General features: G+C 37.2%; 1 protein-coding gene across 7 annotated transcripts in view; it reads left to right on the forward strand.

Moving 5' to 3' along the window:
- Window positions 1-17967, forward strand: part of STAC (SH3 and cysteine rich domain) — a 124267-nt gene that overhangs the window by 84085 nt on the left and 22215 nt on the right. For all 7 annotated transcript variants that reach the window (XM_006905755.3, XM_025039291.1, XM_025039294.1 and 4 more), the window contains exons 7-8: window positions 8156-8220; window positions 9721-9809. In XM_006905755.3, the coding sequence (XP_006905817.1) occupies window positions 8156-8220; window positions 9721-9809 (154 nt within the window). The remainder of the gene's footprint in view (window positions 1-8155; window positions 8221-9720; window positions 9810-17967) is intronic.

The following is a 17967-nucleotide window of genomic DNA, read 5'->3' on the forward strand; positions in this document are numbered from 1 at the left end:
TGCAGGGCCACCCTGAATTTGGTCAGCAACCCCAGAGTTCTTCAGCATCTGAGGAACGAACTCACCAGAGACTGGTATACAAACCAGATGTGCCTGCATTTTAACGCTTCGGGTCTGGTCTGCTGTTCTGTCCCCTGACTCTGACTTCTGTGTGCACCCTTACCTGACACTCCTCATCACTAACCTTGCTGGACATATTTAGTCCCTTGGTCCTGCCTGCTCTGGAGGCAGAGTGCTGGACTTCACTTGGTGATCATGTACCCTTGAAGCAGTGACCTTGCCTTTCTCTACCTCAATTGCTTCACCTTTAAAATGAAGATGATAATAACACCAAATCCATATGGCGTTATGATTTTTAAATGAAATAATAAACATAAATACCATCTATGCACTGATGACTCTGAAACTTCACTTCCAGCACTAGGCTTCTTTGCTGCCTCCAGACACCTGTAGCCTACTGGATATAGCATCCAATGTGGCATCTTAAAGTTAACACTGGGCTCTTGATTCTTCCACCCACCCACCCAAACTGGGTCTTCTCCAATTGCCCCTGCTCAGTAACTAAGAAACGCCATTCTACAAGTTGATCAGGACAAACTTTGGGCATGAGCCTGACTCTCCCTTCTCACACCTCATATCTGTTCTGTCAGCAGATCTTATCTGCTGCTCTTCAAAGTCATGCCCCCTCCACTTACCCCTCTGCCTCAGCCATCCTGGTCCAGCTTTATTGATGCTATTGCTCTCCTATTCCTTTAGTAGTTGAGGTGTCTATCTGCCCTGGGGATTTCTTTACTGAAAAAAATGGTCTTTATAGGATTTTATAATGTGAAGAGCTATATTTAGGATTCTTCGATATGAAGTATGGTTGCTATTAATAAAGCCATCATAAGATCATAAAATGTCATAAAGAGATGCAACTTAGAGTCACTCTCACTACTCCAAGTGTGGTTCAGCAACCAGCAGCCTGGGCACCACTGGAGAACCTGTTAGAAATGCAGAATCTCAGGCCTTCCTAGAATAACTGCACAATCAGAATTTGCATATGAATCTTGTTCAAGGTTGAGAAGAATTAGAAGTCATAAAATCCACCCTGCCCTTCCAATACACACACACACACACACACACACACACACACACACACACACACATCCCACATACTGTATAGATAAGAAAACTGAGGCATGGAGTAATACAGTCAGACACAAAGCTGATTATTTGCCATCTCTTTTATGTTAAGGGGCATTTTCACCATCTTATTCAATGAAATCTGTTAAAAGAACTTAGCAAGCAATAAAGCTCTAAAAAGCTTTGGAGATCTATTAGCTATTCCTTTGATCTGTAGTAGCTTTCTTTATAACGCACCCTTGGAAGCTAGAGGGATTAATTATGCAGTAGTTTGCTTCAAAACAGTTTCCTTTGATTGATTTAATCCTCTGCCCATGCAGTTCAAGAAACAACATAGAGAAAACAGCCTGCTTATGGGGTCCAAGTTTCCACTGGTCTTCCCACTGTCATGGCAAAGGGGCTGCTGGCTTTTCAGAAGCAGCACTCGGGCTTCCAGTCATGAGCAGTTCTGCATTATATGTTTCATTTATGTTCTAAAAAATACACGATGCATGCAGCTATTATTTCTGCCAGCCAGGTGTTATGTCAAATCCTTGAAGAATATTTCCAAAGCCACCTTAGAAGAGGGTACAATTTATGCTCATTTCTTTACTGCTAAAAGTGCAGTCTCTTCTTTCTCTTTTATAAAAAAATCTTGGGCAGCTCTGTTTCCAGTTGTTGTTTTCAATACTATTCCTGGATGCATCAAAAGTATAGATGAGGAGAGTAGTTAGTCTTCACCTTTGGTTTAACTGCCAGAAACGCCACTAGGAGCAAGATCATGAGCAAAAGAGGAAGTAAAATCGAGGTTGCCTATTTCAGCTCAAAATGCCAAATAATGATATTACAGGCTACCTTCAATAATTGCATTTCAGTCTGGCTGTATGTGATCGTAACTTTCCTGGAAGAGAAGCAGAGGGAATGGAACATAAGCTAGACAGATTCCTGGAAGTATCGTTCCAAAAAGACGGAGTTAATCACATCCACGTGAGGGTATTACAGCAGCTAATATACCTTAAGTTTCACTAAAGCAAAGAAATGTTATCCAAAAGAAAAAAACAGCAAGTGCATATTTATGAAATTTATCCTTGCCTTTAGCATGCACTGGTTCTATATCTCAAATTTTGAGTTGTCGCAAAAAAAAAAAAAGAAAGAAAGAAAGAAAGAAAGAAAGAAAAGAAAGAAAGCAAGCAAGCAAGCAAATGTTTTAATGGCTCTTTTGGCAGATGCCCCTGTTCTGGCCCCCCTCCAGTAGACAATTCCCAAGTTACAGATGCAAATATTTTTGGTGTTTTTCTGCTTAATGGCTCTTTTGGCAGATGCCTCTGTTCTGGCCCTCCTCCAGTAGACAATTCCAAAGTTACAGATGCAAATATTTTTGGTGTTTTTCTGCTACATACACTTAGTATCTAAATAGGTAAAGGTCTCTTTAAAAGCATAGAAAATTCTCTTTCCAGCTATGTGGCAGGCTGGATGTTCAGAGAAATTTTTCCCAGTTTAGCACTCCTTAAACTACTAGGAGAAAAAAAAATTAATTTTAGTTAATGCATGGCTGAGCTTTCAGCAAAATAAGGCAATTCCTTAGAGTCTAGAAATGGCAATAAAGCATTAATCCATAGATATAAGCAGACGAAGGCCGATGTTTACTCTGCACATCCCTGGGGCTTTGAATTGGGTAATATATAGGTCCTAGGCATGAACAATGGAGCATCAAACCTGGGGAGTAGGCAGAGTAATAGATTAGATGAGAGGCCTTTTGGAAAAATGCTGATATCCCAAAAGATACCTTTAGTAGCACTAGGAGAAAAGAATGACCTACAGAGGAATTTGGTAAAGTAAAATGTGATATTAGTCTTAACTTATCTGGAGAAGGAAAGAAAGAAAAGTGGGCAGGGAAGGAGGAAGGAAGGAAAGGAATGAGGGAGGAAGAAAAGTCTTCTTACTTAGATTTAGGGTCTGAACCCATACTACCTTTATGGACAAAGTAAAATAATATGAAATTTTAATGCAATTTAGATAAAATCACCAGAGATTTGGCAGAAGCAAATATAAACCCTCTCTGGAGGAAGAAAATTTAAACTGAGACCTCAAAATTTCCGCAAATGAGTTAAGAATCGAAAGTAACCACACGTATGAGAAAATAAGCTACCGTGAATTAGAGTCAGCAGAAACAACCAATTTTATGATCAGATTCTCAGAGACTGTATATGTTGGAATTATCAAATAAAGAAATATATAACTATGTAGTTATATATGTTTAAATATATAAAAATGGACTAGAACATATAACAAAGAAAGGGAAGACTATCAAAATTGAAAAGGCAAATTTTAAGAGAAACTAAATAGAACTCCTAGAAAATTTTTTAAAAGATATTTGATTTATGGATTTAATAGCATCATAGATAAAGCTGAAGAGAGAATTAGTACCCTGGAATATAGAGCCAAAGAAATTGCTAAGGATATATCTAGGGAGACAAAGCAGTAGAATTCATGAAAACAAAAGAGACATGGAAGATGAGTAAGAAAGTTTGACATGCATTCTCAGAGACTGTATATGTTGACATTTTAGAGGTACATAAAGATTAAATAGAAAAGAGACAATATTTAAGAGACAATATTTAACTGGCTAAGAATTTTTCAGAATTGCTTAAAGACATCAGCCCTCAAATTTAGAAAGCTTTACCTAGACACGTCTTAGTGAAATGGCAGTATTTCCAAGACAAAAGAAAATATTAAATATAGGCTGAAAGACAGATTACCTACAAAGGAATGAAAATTAAACTGATAGCTATTTCTTATAAGTTATAATAGAAGCCAAATAATAGTATTATATCTTCAATACACTAAAAGTAACTCTTAGAATTATAAATAAAGCAAAACTATCTTTCAATACTTTAATTTCAGACTAAAACTGCATCTACAGTACATTTAAGAAAAATTCACACTCAAGAAATTTCAGAAAGGTGTACTTCAAAGAAGAAAATGTGACTTCAAAGGAAGGACCAAGGAGCAAGGAATGAAGAACAAAGAAAGTGATTAACATGTGGTTAAATCTAAGAGAATGTTAACTACATAAAAATTAACAATAATGTTAACAAAAAGTTGTTAATAAAACATTAACTAAAGTACTATATATTTAAATAGGGAATGGTCATTCAAAGATTCTTGTATTGTTTGGGAGACGATTAAAAATATTATTTCACTTTAGATTTTGATAAGTTAAAATATGCTTCATAAAATTTCCAGGATAACCACTAAATGAATTAAAAATAGCTTTAACCTTTCAAACTAGAACAGAAACAAAATTGAATGAGAAGGAGAAAAACGCCAATTAATTCAAAAGATGGCAAGAAAAGAAGAGAGTGAGGGTCACATGATAAGGGGAACAGAACTGGAAGAAAAAGCATAGAAATTTAGAGACAGATAGAAAGTATGAAATAAAATGTTAGGCAGTAATCCAAAGTTATCAGTAATCAAAATCAATGTAAATCAACTAAATGCTAGATAAAAGAGTTTTATAGACTGGATTTTTTAAATGACCTATATATTATTTATAAACATCTGAAACATAAGGATATAGAAAGTATAAAAGTAAAAAAATATATTTTAAAAGGTTACGACAGGCATATATTAAGGAAAAGAAAGATTATATAGTTATATTAATGTGTGAGAAAAAAAATGGACTTTAAGAACAAAAGCATTACTAGAGAAAAAAAAGCAACATTACATGGTCATGTTCACTTTGCCAGAAGATATTAGTTCTAAACTTGCATCTACCTAATTAATATATAGCTTCAAAATGACAAACTCAGGGAAGAATTGACAGAACTATTGGAAAATTGACATTTCCATCTATAGTGAGAGATTTTAACATGCCTCTCAGTCCTTGGTAAATCAGAGAAACAAAAAGATTCAGTACAGACACAGAGGAATTGAGGACATATTTGACAATCTTAATTCCCTTAAAAAAGACACTCCATCGAACAAATGGAGAATTCAGATTCTTTTTAAGAACACGTGAAACAATTATAAAAATTGATCCCCTGGTTGGCCACGAAGCAAACTTCATAAATTTCACAAAATTAATATTGTATAGGACACATCTTTCTGACCAAAACAGAAATCAATCATGAAGATAAGTAGAGAAATTTATAATTTGTGAAATTAAAACTACTAAAAAGAAAGAATTCATACCGAAACTTGGAACATGTTTAAAACTAAGTATAAAAACACTACATACCAAAACTATTCTATTAGAAAATAAGAAGTGCTAAAAAGTGATCATCTAAGCATCATACTTAAGCAGTCAGAAAAAAAGAAAAAAGAATCCAAAAAAAGCAATAGGAAGGCAGTAATAAAGATAAGAGCAGAAATGATTAAATTACAAAGATCATAAATCCAAAGAGTGGTTCTTAAAAAAATTAAATTTATAATTAACAATTTTTAAGAATAAAATCGAAAGATCAAACAAAAAGCAATAATAAGAAAGAATGAATATAAGAGAGATTAAAAGGAAAATAAAAGAATCTCATGACCAACTTCATGCCGATAAATTTCAAAACTTTTTTTAAATGTGAAGTTCCCAAGAAAAATATCAATGACCAAAGTCTGACTCAAGAATAGAAATAGAGAACTTAAATTTGCTTCTAATCATAATAGAAACTGAATCAATATTTTAAATTTTTGCGCAATGACAATACCAGGCCCAGACAACTTTATCCATAAATTCTACCAAACGTTTAAGGACCAGAATATTTCCACATTATGTAAGCATTTTCAGGTCAACAAAAAGTGGCGAGAAAGAAGGGAAGTGGTGTTCTCTTAGTTTGTGAGGCTGATGTAATACTGACCTCGAAACCAAACAATGCCAACATAAGAAAGAAAAATCACTGGCTAGTCTCCCTCTTGAATATGGATGCAGAAATCTGAAACAAAATCTTAGTAAACTACATCCGAGAATGTATTTTTAAAAGGTAACGCATAATTACCAAGTAAGACTTACTCCGGGGTTGCAAATTTGGATCAATGTCAGATAAGCTAGTCATGTATACATAATCAGTTTAAAGAAGAAAAACCAAATCATCATCTCATTAGAAAACACAGTGGCAGACATGGGCCTCACAGGACTGCAGAGCAGAAAAGAAAGACAGAATATGAAAAAGTTAACAGAAAAAAAGTTTTTTGGGGATGTGGCAAATACTAAAGATTCGTTTTGCATCTGTAACATTAGAAAAGATGTCTGCATAGAGGACATATTCTTTGATGACTTGTAATGGATGAAATCAACAACCAAATTATTTTTAATAAAATGCATTTAAAACACCAAACATAAAAGGTGTATAATATATATTGATAAAACAGTTACCTTTCTTTATTCATTTTCCCTCAAATCAAAGTCTTAGAATTGATTCTGGTAGGATTGGGTTTTAAAAATCATTTTTGCACTGTGACCCCACATTTGGGGTCACTTCAAATAATTTTTAGCAGAGTTCACAAAAATGACACACAGTTCGAACCAGATGCCCAATGGATATTCAATAAAAAGTAAAATAATGTGAAATTACAAAATCGTAACACCAGTCCAAATTGATCATTGTTTATGTAGTCTCTCATTTTAGCTCTAATCACAAATTTTCTAGGAAGATTTTCTTTGCATGTTTTCACTCAAATATTCAATATTCCTTTAGAAGTTTTATACTTATGGAATCTAGTTTTATACTTATGGAATCAAGTATTTACACCAGGATTTCAGGTAATCACATAATACTGGAGAAAGGTATTGCTGGCCTCACTCATTTTAAACTGTTGAGTGGTCAAATATTGAGGCAGACAAGGTGTTAGGATGGGGCCTTCGTTTTCCACTCCTGCAAACCACAGCTCCTTCAATGACTGTATAATGGCTTCCTAGGGATAATGGAATTGCATCCACAGGCTCTGGAACTATAAACTGGGGATTATAGATGTTTACTAAGCATCCATACATTTACAGGGGCTCTAGTTTTGAAATGTGTTTTCTACTTCACAGTTATTGAGTCCATTTTAGGACAGTGGAGATTGTCAATGCATTAACTGAAATAGGTTATACAGCATTTGTGATTTGTTTCTCTTCCTCTGCTGATATTTCCTTGATCATCTGAAGGGAGACCAAAGGGGAGAATAAAGCAGCAATGTGTTATTTTTAAATGTCAAGTCACCTAAATGGTGGGTTCATTTAGACATCATTGCTGTATTGTATAAACTTGGAAACATTTGCCACATTTGTGTTTGAGAATTAGGCCACGATGTTGGTAACTGAGGTAGACTTGGTTGACGGAAGTAGCTAAGGCAGGCCGGGACCTCCCACAGCCGTGTATGTGGACAGGGAAAACTCCTGCCCATTTTGAGAAGTCTTGTTATCAAAGGCCACAGAATGGCTATTTAAATGCAAAAAAAAAAAAAAAAGAAGGGAACTATACATCCTGAGAACAAACTAAATGAGAAACCACACTTTTATTTTTTATTCCAAATAACAGCCCCAATGCATTGACAGTACAAGATCAACTACAGCTTTAATCTGCAAAATAGAATATAGAGCATTAAGAAGCTAGAATCAAGATGTTGAAAAAAGATAAAAGAATCTGGTGCTTAGAAAAGGTAATTCAAATAGAATTAAATTGGGCCATACCTCACCCTCCAACCCGTTAACACATGATTCGAAAACATTTAACGAAGATGAATGACATAGTGTCTGCTCTTTAGAAGAGCGCTACCAAAAGAGACTAAGTTGCGAACACACAACTGCAAAGCAATCAGGAGGTTGTGTGCCAGATGGATGTGTGCATGTGCAGGGTGTATGCGCACAGAGAAGGCGGTGCAGAAGGCTGCAGGGGGAGGCGGGGAAGCATCCTGTGGAAGACGACACAGAAGCCGAGTCACCAAGAACAAGGAAAAGGTGGTGAGAAGTGAAGTAGAAGCTAGGGTACAGGGAATAAATAAAGCCACATCTTTCAAACATGTTTCCAAAAGTGGTGACCAGATTCATAAAGCTCCTGTTTTCTCTTGTCTCCTTCAGTGTTTACATATCCAGAAAATGGCACTGACGATTTCCGAGATGAAGCAAAGAACATAAACCACCAGGTATTTATAGATGTCACAGAAGGCAGATGAGACAGGATCCTTAGATCATACTGCAGGTCACCACCCATGTGGTCATGATGCCAAATTAGTGCATCCCAGACTAGTGTTTTTAGAGAATACAATAGAGTAAGGTAACATAACTTGCCATATAATAGATAGCATGGAGTAAAACAGGAATATCACTATGCATCAAAGCTAAAAAGGATAAATATCGTGTTGTACACTTTTTGCATCCATTATATATGTTGAGTACAAGTTGGTATATACTCTATAGTGTGTAAATTATATCATTATGTAATGTATTATGACTATTTTATAGTATATAAGTGTATAATTACTATATTATGTTCATATATATAATTAGAATAGAACAGAATAGAATAGAATTGAAATATATAGTATAAGGTACTTGAGCTTTGGATAGTAGAGTGAATCATAGATAAAAAAGATATAGTCGTGTGCAACTTTTTTCTGTTTTATATATAGCATATATGCATTATAATATTATGCATTTAAATATATTATATAATTATAGATTACATATTACATAACACATATATAATTATATATTATGTATACATACATATTACAAAATTAACATGTGTGTATTATGTATTAAATATGTAATATATAATATATATAATATGTAATGTTATATGATATGTAATATTACACAATTTTGTTGTATATTATATAATTTATAATTTATTGCATGTATTATAAAGTAGGGACAATCATATAGCATTAACATTTATTTGGTAATAATAATAATAATAATAATAATAGCTAATATTTATATACACTTGTAAGACTTTTGTATAGACTACAAACTGGGGACAACAATATACTCTACCTCACAAGACTGTCGTGAAGTTTGAGTATGCCAATGCATATCACAGACTGCCTGGCACACAGTAAGCTATCAAAAATGGTAGCTTTATTATTATTATTACAAGATTTCATAGTTAGTAGATGGTGATTCCATAATATAAATTAAACTGGTCTGATGCCAAAATCTATGTTTTCTCTACAACATGAATGAACTAATTACCAGATGAATATACCTGGTTTTCTGTGATGTACTAGATACCAAATTTTAGGCTAACTGTTAAAAGTCAGTTTTAAGAAGTGGAAATTGTTTACTCCTGTTCACATGCAGCTCTTATAGATTATAGAGAGAATATTCTCATTCCTGGGGCCAACCTTATGAACTTTCATGAACAAGTATATCCAAAGATTGTAGTATTTCTGACAAAGACTTCCACATAATCGTTTTCAAATGGTTTGCAATGCAATCAAAATCAGCTAAGAATGTAAAAATAAACCTATGATTGAAACAGTCTTCAATAATAGTTAGATATTTTAACACGCAAGAGCCATATACTGAATCAACTTTGCATGGACTTACATTGCATTAACTTCTCCATTTCCTTTTCTTCTTTGCTTCTCTCCACTTCCTCCTCCTCCCTTCTCTCATTTCTCTTTCATTTTCTCTTTCAGGCACCTCCTTCCAAAGACCCATTGCAGATGAACACCTATGTTGCCTTGTACAAATTTGTACCACAGGAGAATGAAGATTTGGAAATGAGGTAAGCACATTCTTTAATGAAAAAGAAAAGGATGAATGAAAGAGAGAGAAAATATTTTAAGTCAATGTCCTTCCATGTGAAAAAAATAATTCCATTTGTGCTGTCTCCTAGTGCTTCTCAGGCGTTAGCCTGAGCAGTGATTCTCAGGCTTTAATTTGAGTCCGATGACCTGCAGGGCTGGTTAGCACCCATATTGCTGGGCCCTGTCCCTGGAGTTTCTGATTCAGCAGTTCTGGGGTGAGACTTGAGAATCTGCATTTCTAGCTGATCTGCAGGTGGTTCCGATGCTGCTGATTCGGGACCACGCTTTAAGAAGCATGATTTTAGCACATTGCCAACAGAACTGCTAATGAAAGTTTTCATGAAAGTTGAGCATCAAATGCATCCTGTGGGGTCTCACAGGGAATCAGAAGATGTATTAAATGCCCAAATTAACATCAATCAAAGGATCAAACAAACTATTTGTTTCTCCTGCAGGAGACTGGTGTCTCCCTCTGGCTCAGGCTCTTAGGTAGGACCCATCCCACTTACAATAACTGACATACAGGGTGGGCTTGGGGATCCTCATGAAATCTGAACCTTTCTCTTGACCACGATTTAGGGTCCTCATGTTTCAGGAGTCATTATGCTGGAGTCAATCCTGTATTCACGTCCTACTTATTGTGTGACCGTAAGCAATTTAGAAACATCTCATTATTTTGATTTCCTTATTTATAAAGGAATAATAACAACCTCTCCCCTCTTAGGTATTTGTAAGGATAAAATGAATAATGTTCTTAAAGCATCTGGTACAGTGCCTAGTCACCGTGAACACTCAGTAACTGGTAGTTACAATTTTTATAATGTGTTCACTGGGCTTTCTCAAAGAAAAGGCTTTATTCCTTTCCTCCATTCATGACCCCAAAACATAAGTAATCTGGGGAGAAGGCTTTGGTGTTTTCCTGTCCTAGAGCAGGATAGAAGGGGCTGCTTTTCCAGTCTAATGGACCTTGGAGATTGGTTCTTTCCAATTATGAAGAGAATGGAAAGATAAATTAGCATTGAAAACTACTGAAATGTCAGAGCATTGGTGCAATAGCCTCCATTTTGGGGTGTACTCCACTTGTCTGAGCGCCATGCAGACCAAGTTACCAGTCACCAGCCATTCCCTTCAGATGGCTTCTGGAAGGACTTGTCTCTCCACCCTAGGGCTATTTGGGCTTCTCTGCATCCTCCGGCTTGTGCTATTTCCCAGGCACGTTCCCTCTCACACTTGGCTGAATATGGTTTCCCACCTCAGTGAAATCTGCCTCTCCTCTTCCACTTTCCTCAAATTCCCTTAAAAAGAGAGAGCTTCCAAAAAAAGCTCCAGTTAGACCCCGTTTCCTTGGTTTCATATGCCATTGGGTCACCTTCAGCAGCTTGATGGCCCTCATGGTGCAGCACCCAGCGAGACTCCAAAGCAATTGTGTGTACCCTGCCAGAGTCTGGGAACACCTCCTGGCTCACACCCAAGGTCAGCTTTGTTTCAGTAATCATTCGTGGTTCGCTTCCAAGTGATTCTTGGGCGTTTTTAGAGAAGAGTTCAGAGCCTGGCTCCTGGCTCCTTAGATTTGTTCAGACGATTAGGCTTATGTACATCTGAGTTTTCTCCATCATTGAGTAAGAATTGCCACACTGAGGTCACTGGCTGAAGTTGTAAATACTACCTGAACAGACTGGCATCAGTGCAGGAAGAGAAGATGGCATTTATCAAGTGAAGCCCTATTCTATCAGAGATAAAACAAGCCCTGGAGGTTAGAGCCTGCCTAAGATTCATCACTGGGGTGGTGACTTGACTTAGCTGTTGGTCCACAATTAACTATCTGCTGATGAAGATAAGGATGACATATATAACTTTGCAATAATACAATATATTTTCTCCTTCTTGAGATTATCATTTGGGTATCTCATTTAAAATTTAACAATGTCCTATTGTGTGTGGCCCACCATTTTATATTAAGATATTTTTCTGAAGCCATCAGATGAAAAAACAATTCCAGATAAATATAGAATGCTATTAGGATACTGAGGAATGACGTCTAGCTGCCTGGTGGCAGTCGTAACTTTTTGTGCTTATTTTAGTCGGTTGCAGGCCATTAAAAGACAAGTTGTCTGGTCACGAACCAAGCATTTACAGTCTGCTTCGAGGCACACAGGACTGTTCATTCCTAGGAGTGAAATGTCTACATTACACAGACTGCAAGATTGGAGCGATAAATCATACTTACATTTTTTCTTTCGCCAAGATATTGTAGGCTCCCATTTTAAAAGCCAGGCACTTGATTTAGAATGTGTAAGGCAATGCTTTGGGGATTTGGTAAAATTCCTTGAATGAACTGTAGCTTTGTGAATTACCATTTTCTCCTTAAACCATAAGGCAGGGGAAAAAAAATTCCTTATAACAAAATAGCATTCTTATGCACCTGCATTCTGATCCAGGGGAACACACCGGGCATTGTCCTCAGGAAAGAGAACAAAGGAGGTGAGAGTACAGGGAATATTAGGAGTGTGAACTTGAGGGCAAAGAAGGTCCAACTGTCACAGATCAGAGCAGATGAATCCTCATTTCAGCAAACATTTGATATATATCTGCTCAGAAATAAGGAAGCTTGTTCTGCCAACAGCCAGCAGTCCAAATCTCTCTGCTGACTTCCAGATACACATCCCTACCTGCCTATCCTAAAAGTGGGGATGTCTAAACTTTGGAGTCAGATAAAATGGATTCAAACCCCAGCTACTCTACTTTCTAACAATAGAGCATATTGCCTAACTTTCCGAACCTCTTTTCTCATTTTGAAAATAGGTATATAAGAACTACTGTTATAGGATGGCTGTGATTAAATAAGACAACATAGTAGGAGCTTAAAAATGTTAGTTCTGATCAGTTCTAGTCATATTCCAGAAGTAGGTGCTTCCTTTTCAGACTTAAGAAATGAGAGAAGGAGAATGAACATATCAACATGGATTCACTGAATGTTTAAGAATAAAAAGGGTGGATATCATTTGACATGGGTTTAAGTCCCAGTTAAGCTACTTGCCAGCTGTGTGACCCCCATGAAGCTCATCCAAGCCTTTCCTTCTTCACTTGTAAAAGAAGATAATCATTATGCCTGCCTTAGATCTGCTCACAACACACATATCTTTGCTTAAAACTATACCTAAATGTCCTCCCATATCCCTTGTGTTAAGACCAGAATATTTACAGGGATCTCCAGGACCTGTACGGTCTCATTTCTGGTGACATCTCTGCTTTGTGTTCATTCCCCTTGCCTCTCTGTTCCATCTACGGTGTCCTTTTCTCCTTCCCCAAAAGGACCACACTACCAGCTGCCAAGGGATTTTCCTTCCTGAAGTCTGCTCCTCCCCTCTCCCATCCTCCCATCTACCCAATAGCACTACTATCACCACACACACACACACACACACACACACACACACACACACACACACACAATTCCACTTGATTATCATGCACCCACCAGATCTCAGCTCAGATTTTACTTTTTTGGTACAGCCTTTCCTAATACCAACACTCTGAGTTTCCTCTGTTATATACTTTCATGACACCATATTTCTTTTTTTTTAAAGCACTTATCTCAACTTGGATTTATATATTTATTTCTGGAATTCCTTGGTTAACTTCTATCTCCCTTGTTAACTCCATGGGAACAAATCTGTAACTGCTAACCTTTATATCTCTGTAGCATAGTACAGTTCTTGAAATATACATGGTCAATAAATATTTGATGCATGAGTATTATGGAGACTAAATGAACTAATGCTGTGCCTGGCATCTACAATTAGTAAGTACATCAAGTACATGATAATATACCAGAAACTATAAAAAAGGAAGCAAACCAAGTTTAGAGGAGTTAACCAGGATCTGTTCCGGGAGGAGGTGGGCTGTAAGCCCAAGACGTATATTATTTGTCACAAAGAAATTATAGAAAAGGAGACAATAATAGCCCATGGTTGTAGTCACAAAGAACAAAGGGTTTAAGACAATTTGAAAGAAGCCTTGCTGAGCCTTTACTGAGCACTCACAGTTGAGCGTGGAGGAGCAGGCCTCAGAGAGGAGAAGCCAGGAACTGCCTCCTTAATTCAGTGAGTACTGCTTTTAGAAGTATTGTGGCCTCACCATTAGTCTCCAAATTCTGTCTACAGACAGAGGCTTGACACAGTCTGCTTTGCTACATTTTCAGAGCAAAATAAACTTCCTTCATATATTCATCCACCATTACCTTCCCAAATCCCTGCAGCTCACATACCATGATAAGGCTCTGTCTTTCCACCATCATGGGCAGAGATGGGGGAATAGGTGGCAGAATAGCAAAGGGCATTATCCGGGAATCACATACACCTGGTCTACCTTCAAGCTCTGACCTTTACTAGCTAGCTGCACTAATTTGAGCACACTGTTTAATTTCTTGGAGCCTCAGTTTTCTCCTTCCTAGGGAGACTGAATATTTAACAAAATAATGTAAATAAAAGGTAGAATATCATGCCCAGTACAAAGCAAGGTATACCGTATATTTTAGGTACCTTCTCTTCATAATTTACATCTTTTCACAATATGTTTTATTTCCTAGTCTTCTGAACAATCTCATTAACACTATCCTAAGGAGTGTTGTATGAAGGTTGTCTCTGACCTATGAGCACATCTAATGAGACTTGTTCCAGAGATAAGGAGGCTGTGATACCCTGCCCCTCATCTTCTGAGTGGGTTTTGCAGTTGCTGACATGACATGCCATGGGTATGAAATTTTACCACCATCATGAAAGATGTGATGCCATCATGCGTGGAATCTTGAGTTCATTGCTGGTCACTTGTGCTCTGATAACATTAAAGGGCCATCCAGGTCCAGGGCCATCCAGGTCCAGGGTCATCCAGGTCCTCTGAGTGTAATGAGCTTATATAGTAAATAGATAATCTTCTGTAATTAAGGGTCTTAGACAATTTCCACCAATAACTCTTATTATCAAGTTTTTTAAAGAGCTCAGAAAATTACACTTTATGGACTGCCAGCTTAATTCATGCGCACAGCTCTTTAAAATGCTACTTGAAATACAAACTGGAAAAACCTCAACACTGACATCACATACCGCCTCATGCATTTACATCAACACTGACATCAACACTGACATCACATACCGCCTCATGCATTTACATCAGCTACGTGTCAAATCATCCTCTTGGCCAAGCGGGCAAGTGTGTGTTTGTGATATACTTACATATGCACATACTGCCTCATGCATTTACATCAGCCACGTGTCAAATCATCCTCTTGGCCAAGTGGGCGAGTGTGTGTTTGTGATATACTTACATATGCACATACGCTCTCACACACTCACAGATCTTCACAAACCCACAGTCACACACTTGCATTTATATGCACCCATTCACACCCATGCACACTCAAATACACATTCATTCACATACACACACTCATATGCACACACATCATTAGCAAGAACTTAATAACACATGCTTAGCTTTTTCAAAAAAGTAAGCTCTGTCCTCCATATTTATAATGTAACCTGTCCCATTATCCTCACAATTTCAGGTTTAGTGTCTGCACACAGAGTCTTGACCCCATCACATTATTCACACCAGCACACCTTTTAAAAATCAGTCACAATAATTTCTATGGCTTTGCTGAGTTGATATAGCATGTAAATAATCAGCCGATATAAATAATTCCAAGTAAACACAAACCCCTAAAACATCTTAGAGACTCTGAAATAAAGAATTAAGAGTAAATAAAAGACTTAAAGGTTTGAATGCATATTTTAGTGACCATATAATGCCTATTCCAAAGATTCTGTTTTGGCTTCTCACACCTAAGTCATTTTCATTTTTATTAGTTCTCTCCAAACAGATTTATATGATAATGGCCATGTTTCACAAAGCAAAAAAGTAAGAGAGAAGAAAATAGCTTATGAGGCAAGAGAAGGAAAAAGGGAACTGCTTTTTCAATATTATGAATATAATATAATATAAGAGACACAAATTAATTGCCACTTCAATGAGCGTCAGAACTCCTAAATTTGGGGGGCTTCAAAGAAAAACCTATCTTCTTTTGTAACCCCAAGTAATGTTTTATACTCTTAAATCACCAAACTCTTTCTTGGAAATAGTGAGTCTCATATTTTTCCATGAGTGAATTTGAATGAAACCAGGCAACCATTTGTCTCATTAGCTAATATTCACAAGAACCTCTAGAGATGAGATAGCCTGAATCATGTCTTCCTGATTTTTTTAAAATGCCATTTGAAATAGAGATAAACCGAATTTAACCCTTGTTTGGCTTTTTCCAGAATTTGTCTCATCTATCCACCACTTATCACGTAGTAGATGAGCACCTACTCTCTGCTGGGTGAACAATTTTCCTCAGAAAGCTTAACTGGTCATAGGACTGGGGGTCAAAGAGGGGTGGCTAAGAGTAAACGAGAAGGTACACTTCAGTGTGAGGTCTTGTAGGTGGAAAGGTAGTCCAGCATGCTGCTACAGCACCTCAGGCGGGGCATCCAAGCAGCCTGGGGGAGGCAAGGAAGACTTTGCAAGGAGCTGGCATCACAACTAAGCCAGGGCCTCAGGAAAAGGGACATGGGTGCTTGTGCAGCTTGGTTACTGAGCAGTCATTCTCTTTCTCCAGTGAGCAAAGGATAAGGGAAGAACAGTAAAACAAGTAAAACAGGAGAATTACTTTAAGAGTTACCAGATGAGGGGCAAATGCAAATTCCATTAGAAAAAGAAGTGGTGCCAATTCATTGCAGGAGCAGGAGCATATTTAAATAGCCACATCCATTCGAGTCTTCGTTCTGGAAAGACTACCTTAAAATTCAGTAGAGCTTAATGAATGGACATTAAGCTTTACTGTTTAGTTCATATTCTAGATGTTTAGTACATATTCAAATGAGACGATTTATGGTTCTTTACCCTTTGTGGGATACGGTGGGAGAACCAGAACGGAGAACTCAGGTAGAAAGTAGAGACTGGGGCTGCAACCCAGGGAGGCTGACTCTAAGTCCACTCATCTTTTCCTTACCCCAAACTTTCCATGCTACATTGATTGTGGTAGGTCTCCTGCCTGATAAGTTTGACAGTTATCTTTTAATCAGCAGATTCAGATGATGTATTAATTTATCCCATGTCGGCCACTCATACCACTTCTTACAATTCTATTAGGATCGTTAAGCTTATTTGTAAGACCAGAAAGCTTGTGACCTATAGAATGTGTTCATGAAAAGTCACCCCTGTTCAGGGATAATTTTTAAAAATTAAGATAAAATCATGACTCTTAAACAAATGTAAAATAAACACATGTTGAAATTTTTATTAGACCCATTAATTAATGAAAGAACCAGTAGTATGTCACATTTGGTTCAGGGAAAATTCAAACATCACACTTACGCAAGCCATCAGGAGTGCCGATGTGAATTTACAAATACATGTAAAACTGGCCAGTATTCACAGGCTGATTGATTACATTCCACCAGACACAATTCACTTGCATTTCTATGGACAATAGTCATTTGCATTATTATTAGTTTTCTACAGCTTGAGGAAATGTAAAATAATACCTCAGAGACATTGAAAGGGGTAGGTGACCTGGAAGGATGAGCTAAAGGCCCAGATTAACAATCTTTTTTGTCCATTTCAAAATCTTTCACAATTTTCTCCGACATCCCCTTGAGTTCATTTAGCAAATCTGTTGGGTTACCCAAGCAAGTTATATTTTACAGAGGAGAAAACTGGTCAGGATCGTTAACATTTGTTATAAGCCATGAGAATCTCCTGGAGAATGCTTGGAAAATAGAGATTTGGGCCTGCAGAGTCAAATCACATTTGGAAATCTGCGTGTTAAATGTTCCCCCTAGATTCTGATTATCTGTCAGATTTGAGAACAACTGTGATGCATCCAAAGATACACAGTGGGCCGGTGGCCTAGCCCAAACCAGATGCAGGTGTCCTGATTCTCAGACCTGATGCCCCGTATACTAGTCCACACCAGATTTTTATCCTCTAACTTATGTGATGATGTCCTTCACTCTGTAAGGTTTTATACACCGCCCCCCCCACCATAAAATAAGAAGAGGAGAGCCCTTGGGCCAGAATAAGACAGAACAAGGCTCC

This window comes from Pteropus alecto, unplaced genomic scaffold, assembly GCF_000325575.1.
Source record: "Pteropus alecto unplaced genomic scaffold, ASM32557v1 scaffold10, whole genome shotgun sequence".
In the NCBI taxonomy this organism is placed as follows: domain Eukaryota; kingdom Metazoa; phylum Chordata; class Mammalia; order Chiroptera; family Pteropodidae; genus Pteropus; species Pteropus alecto.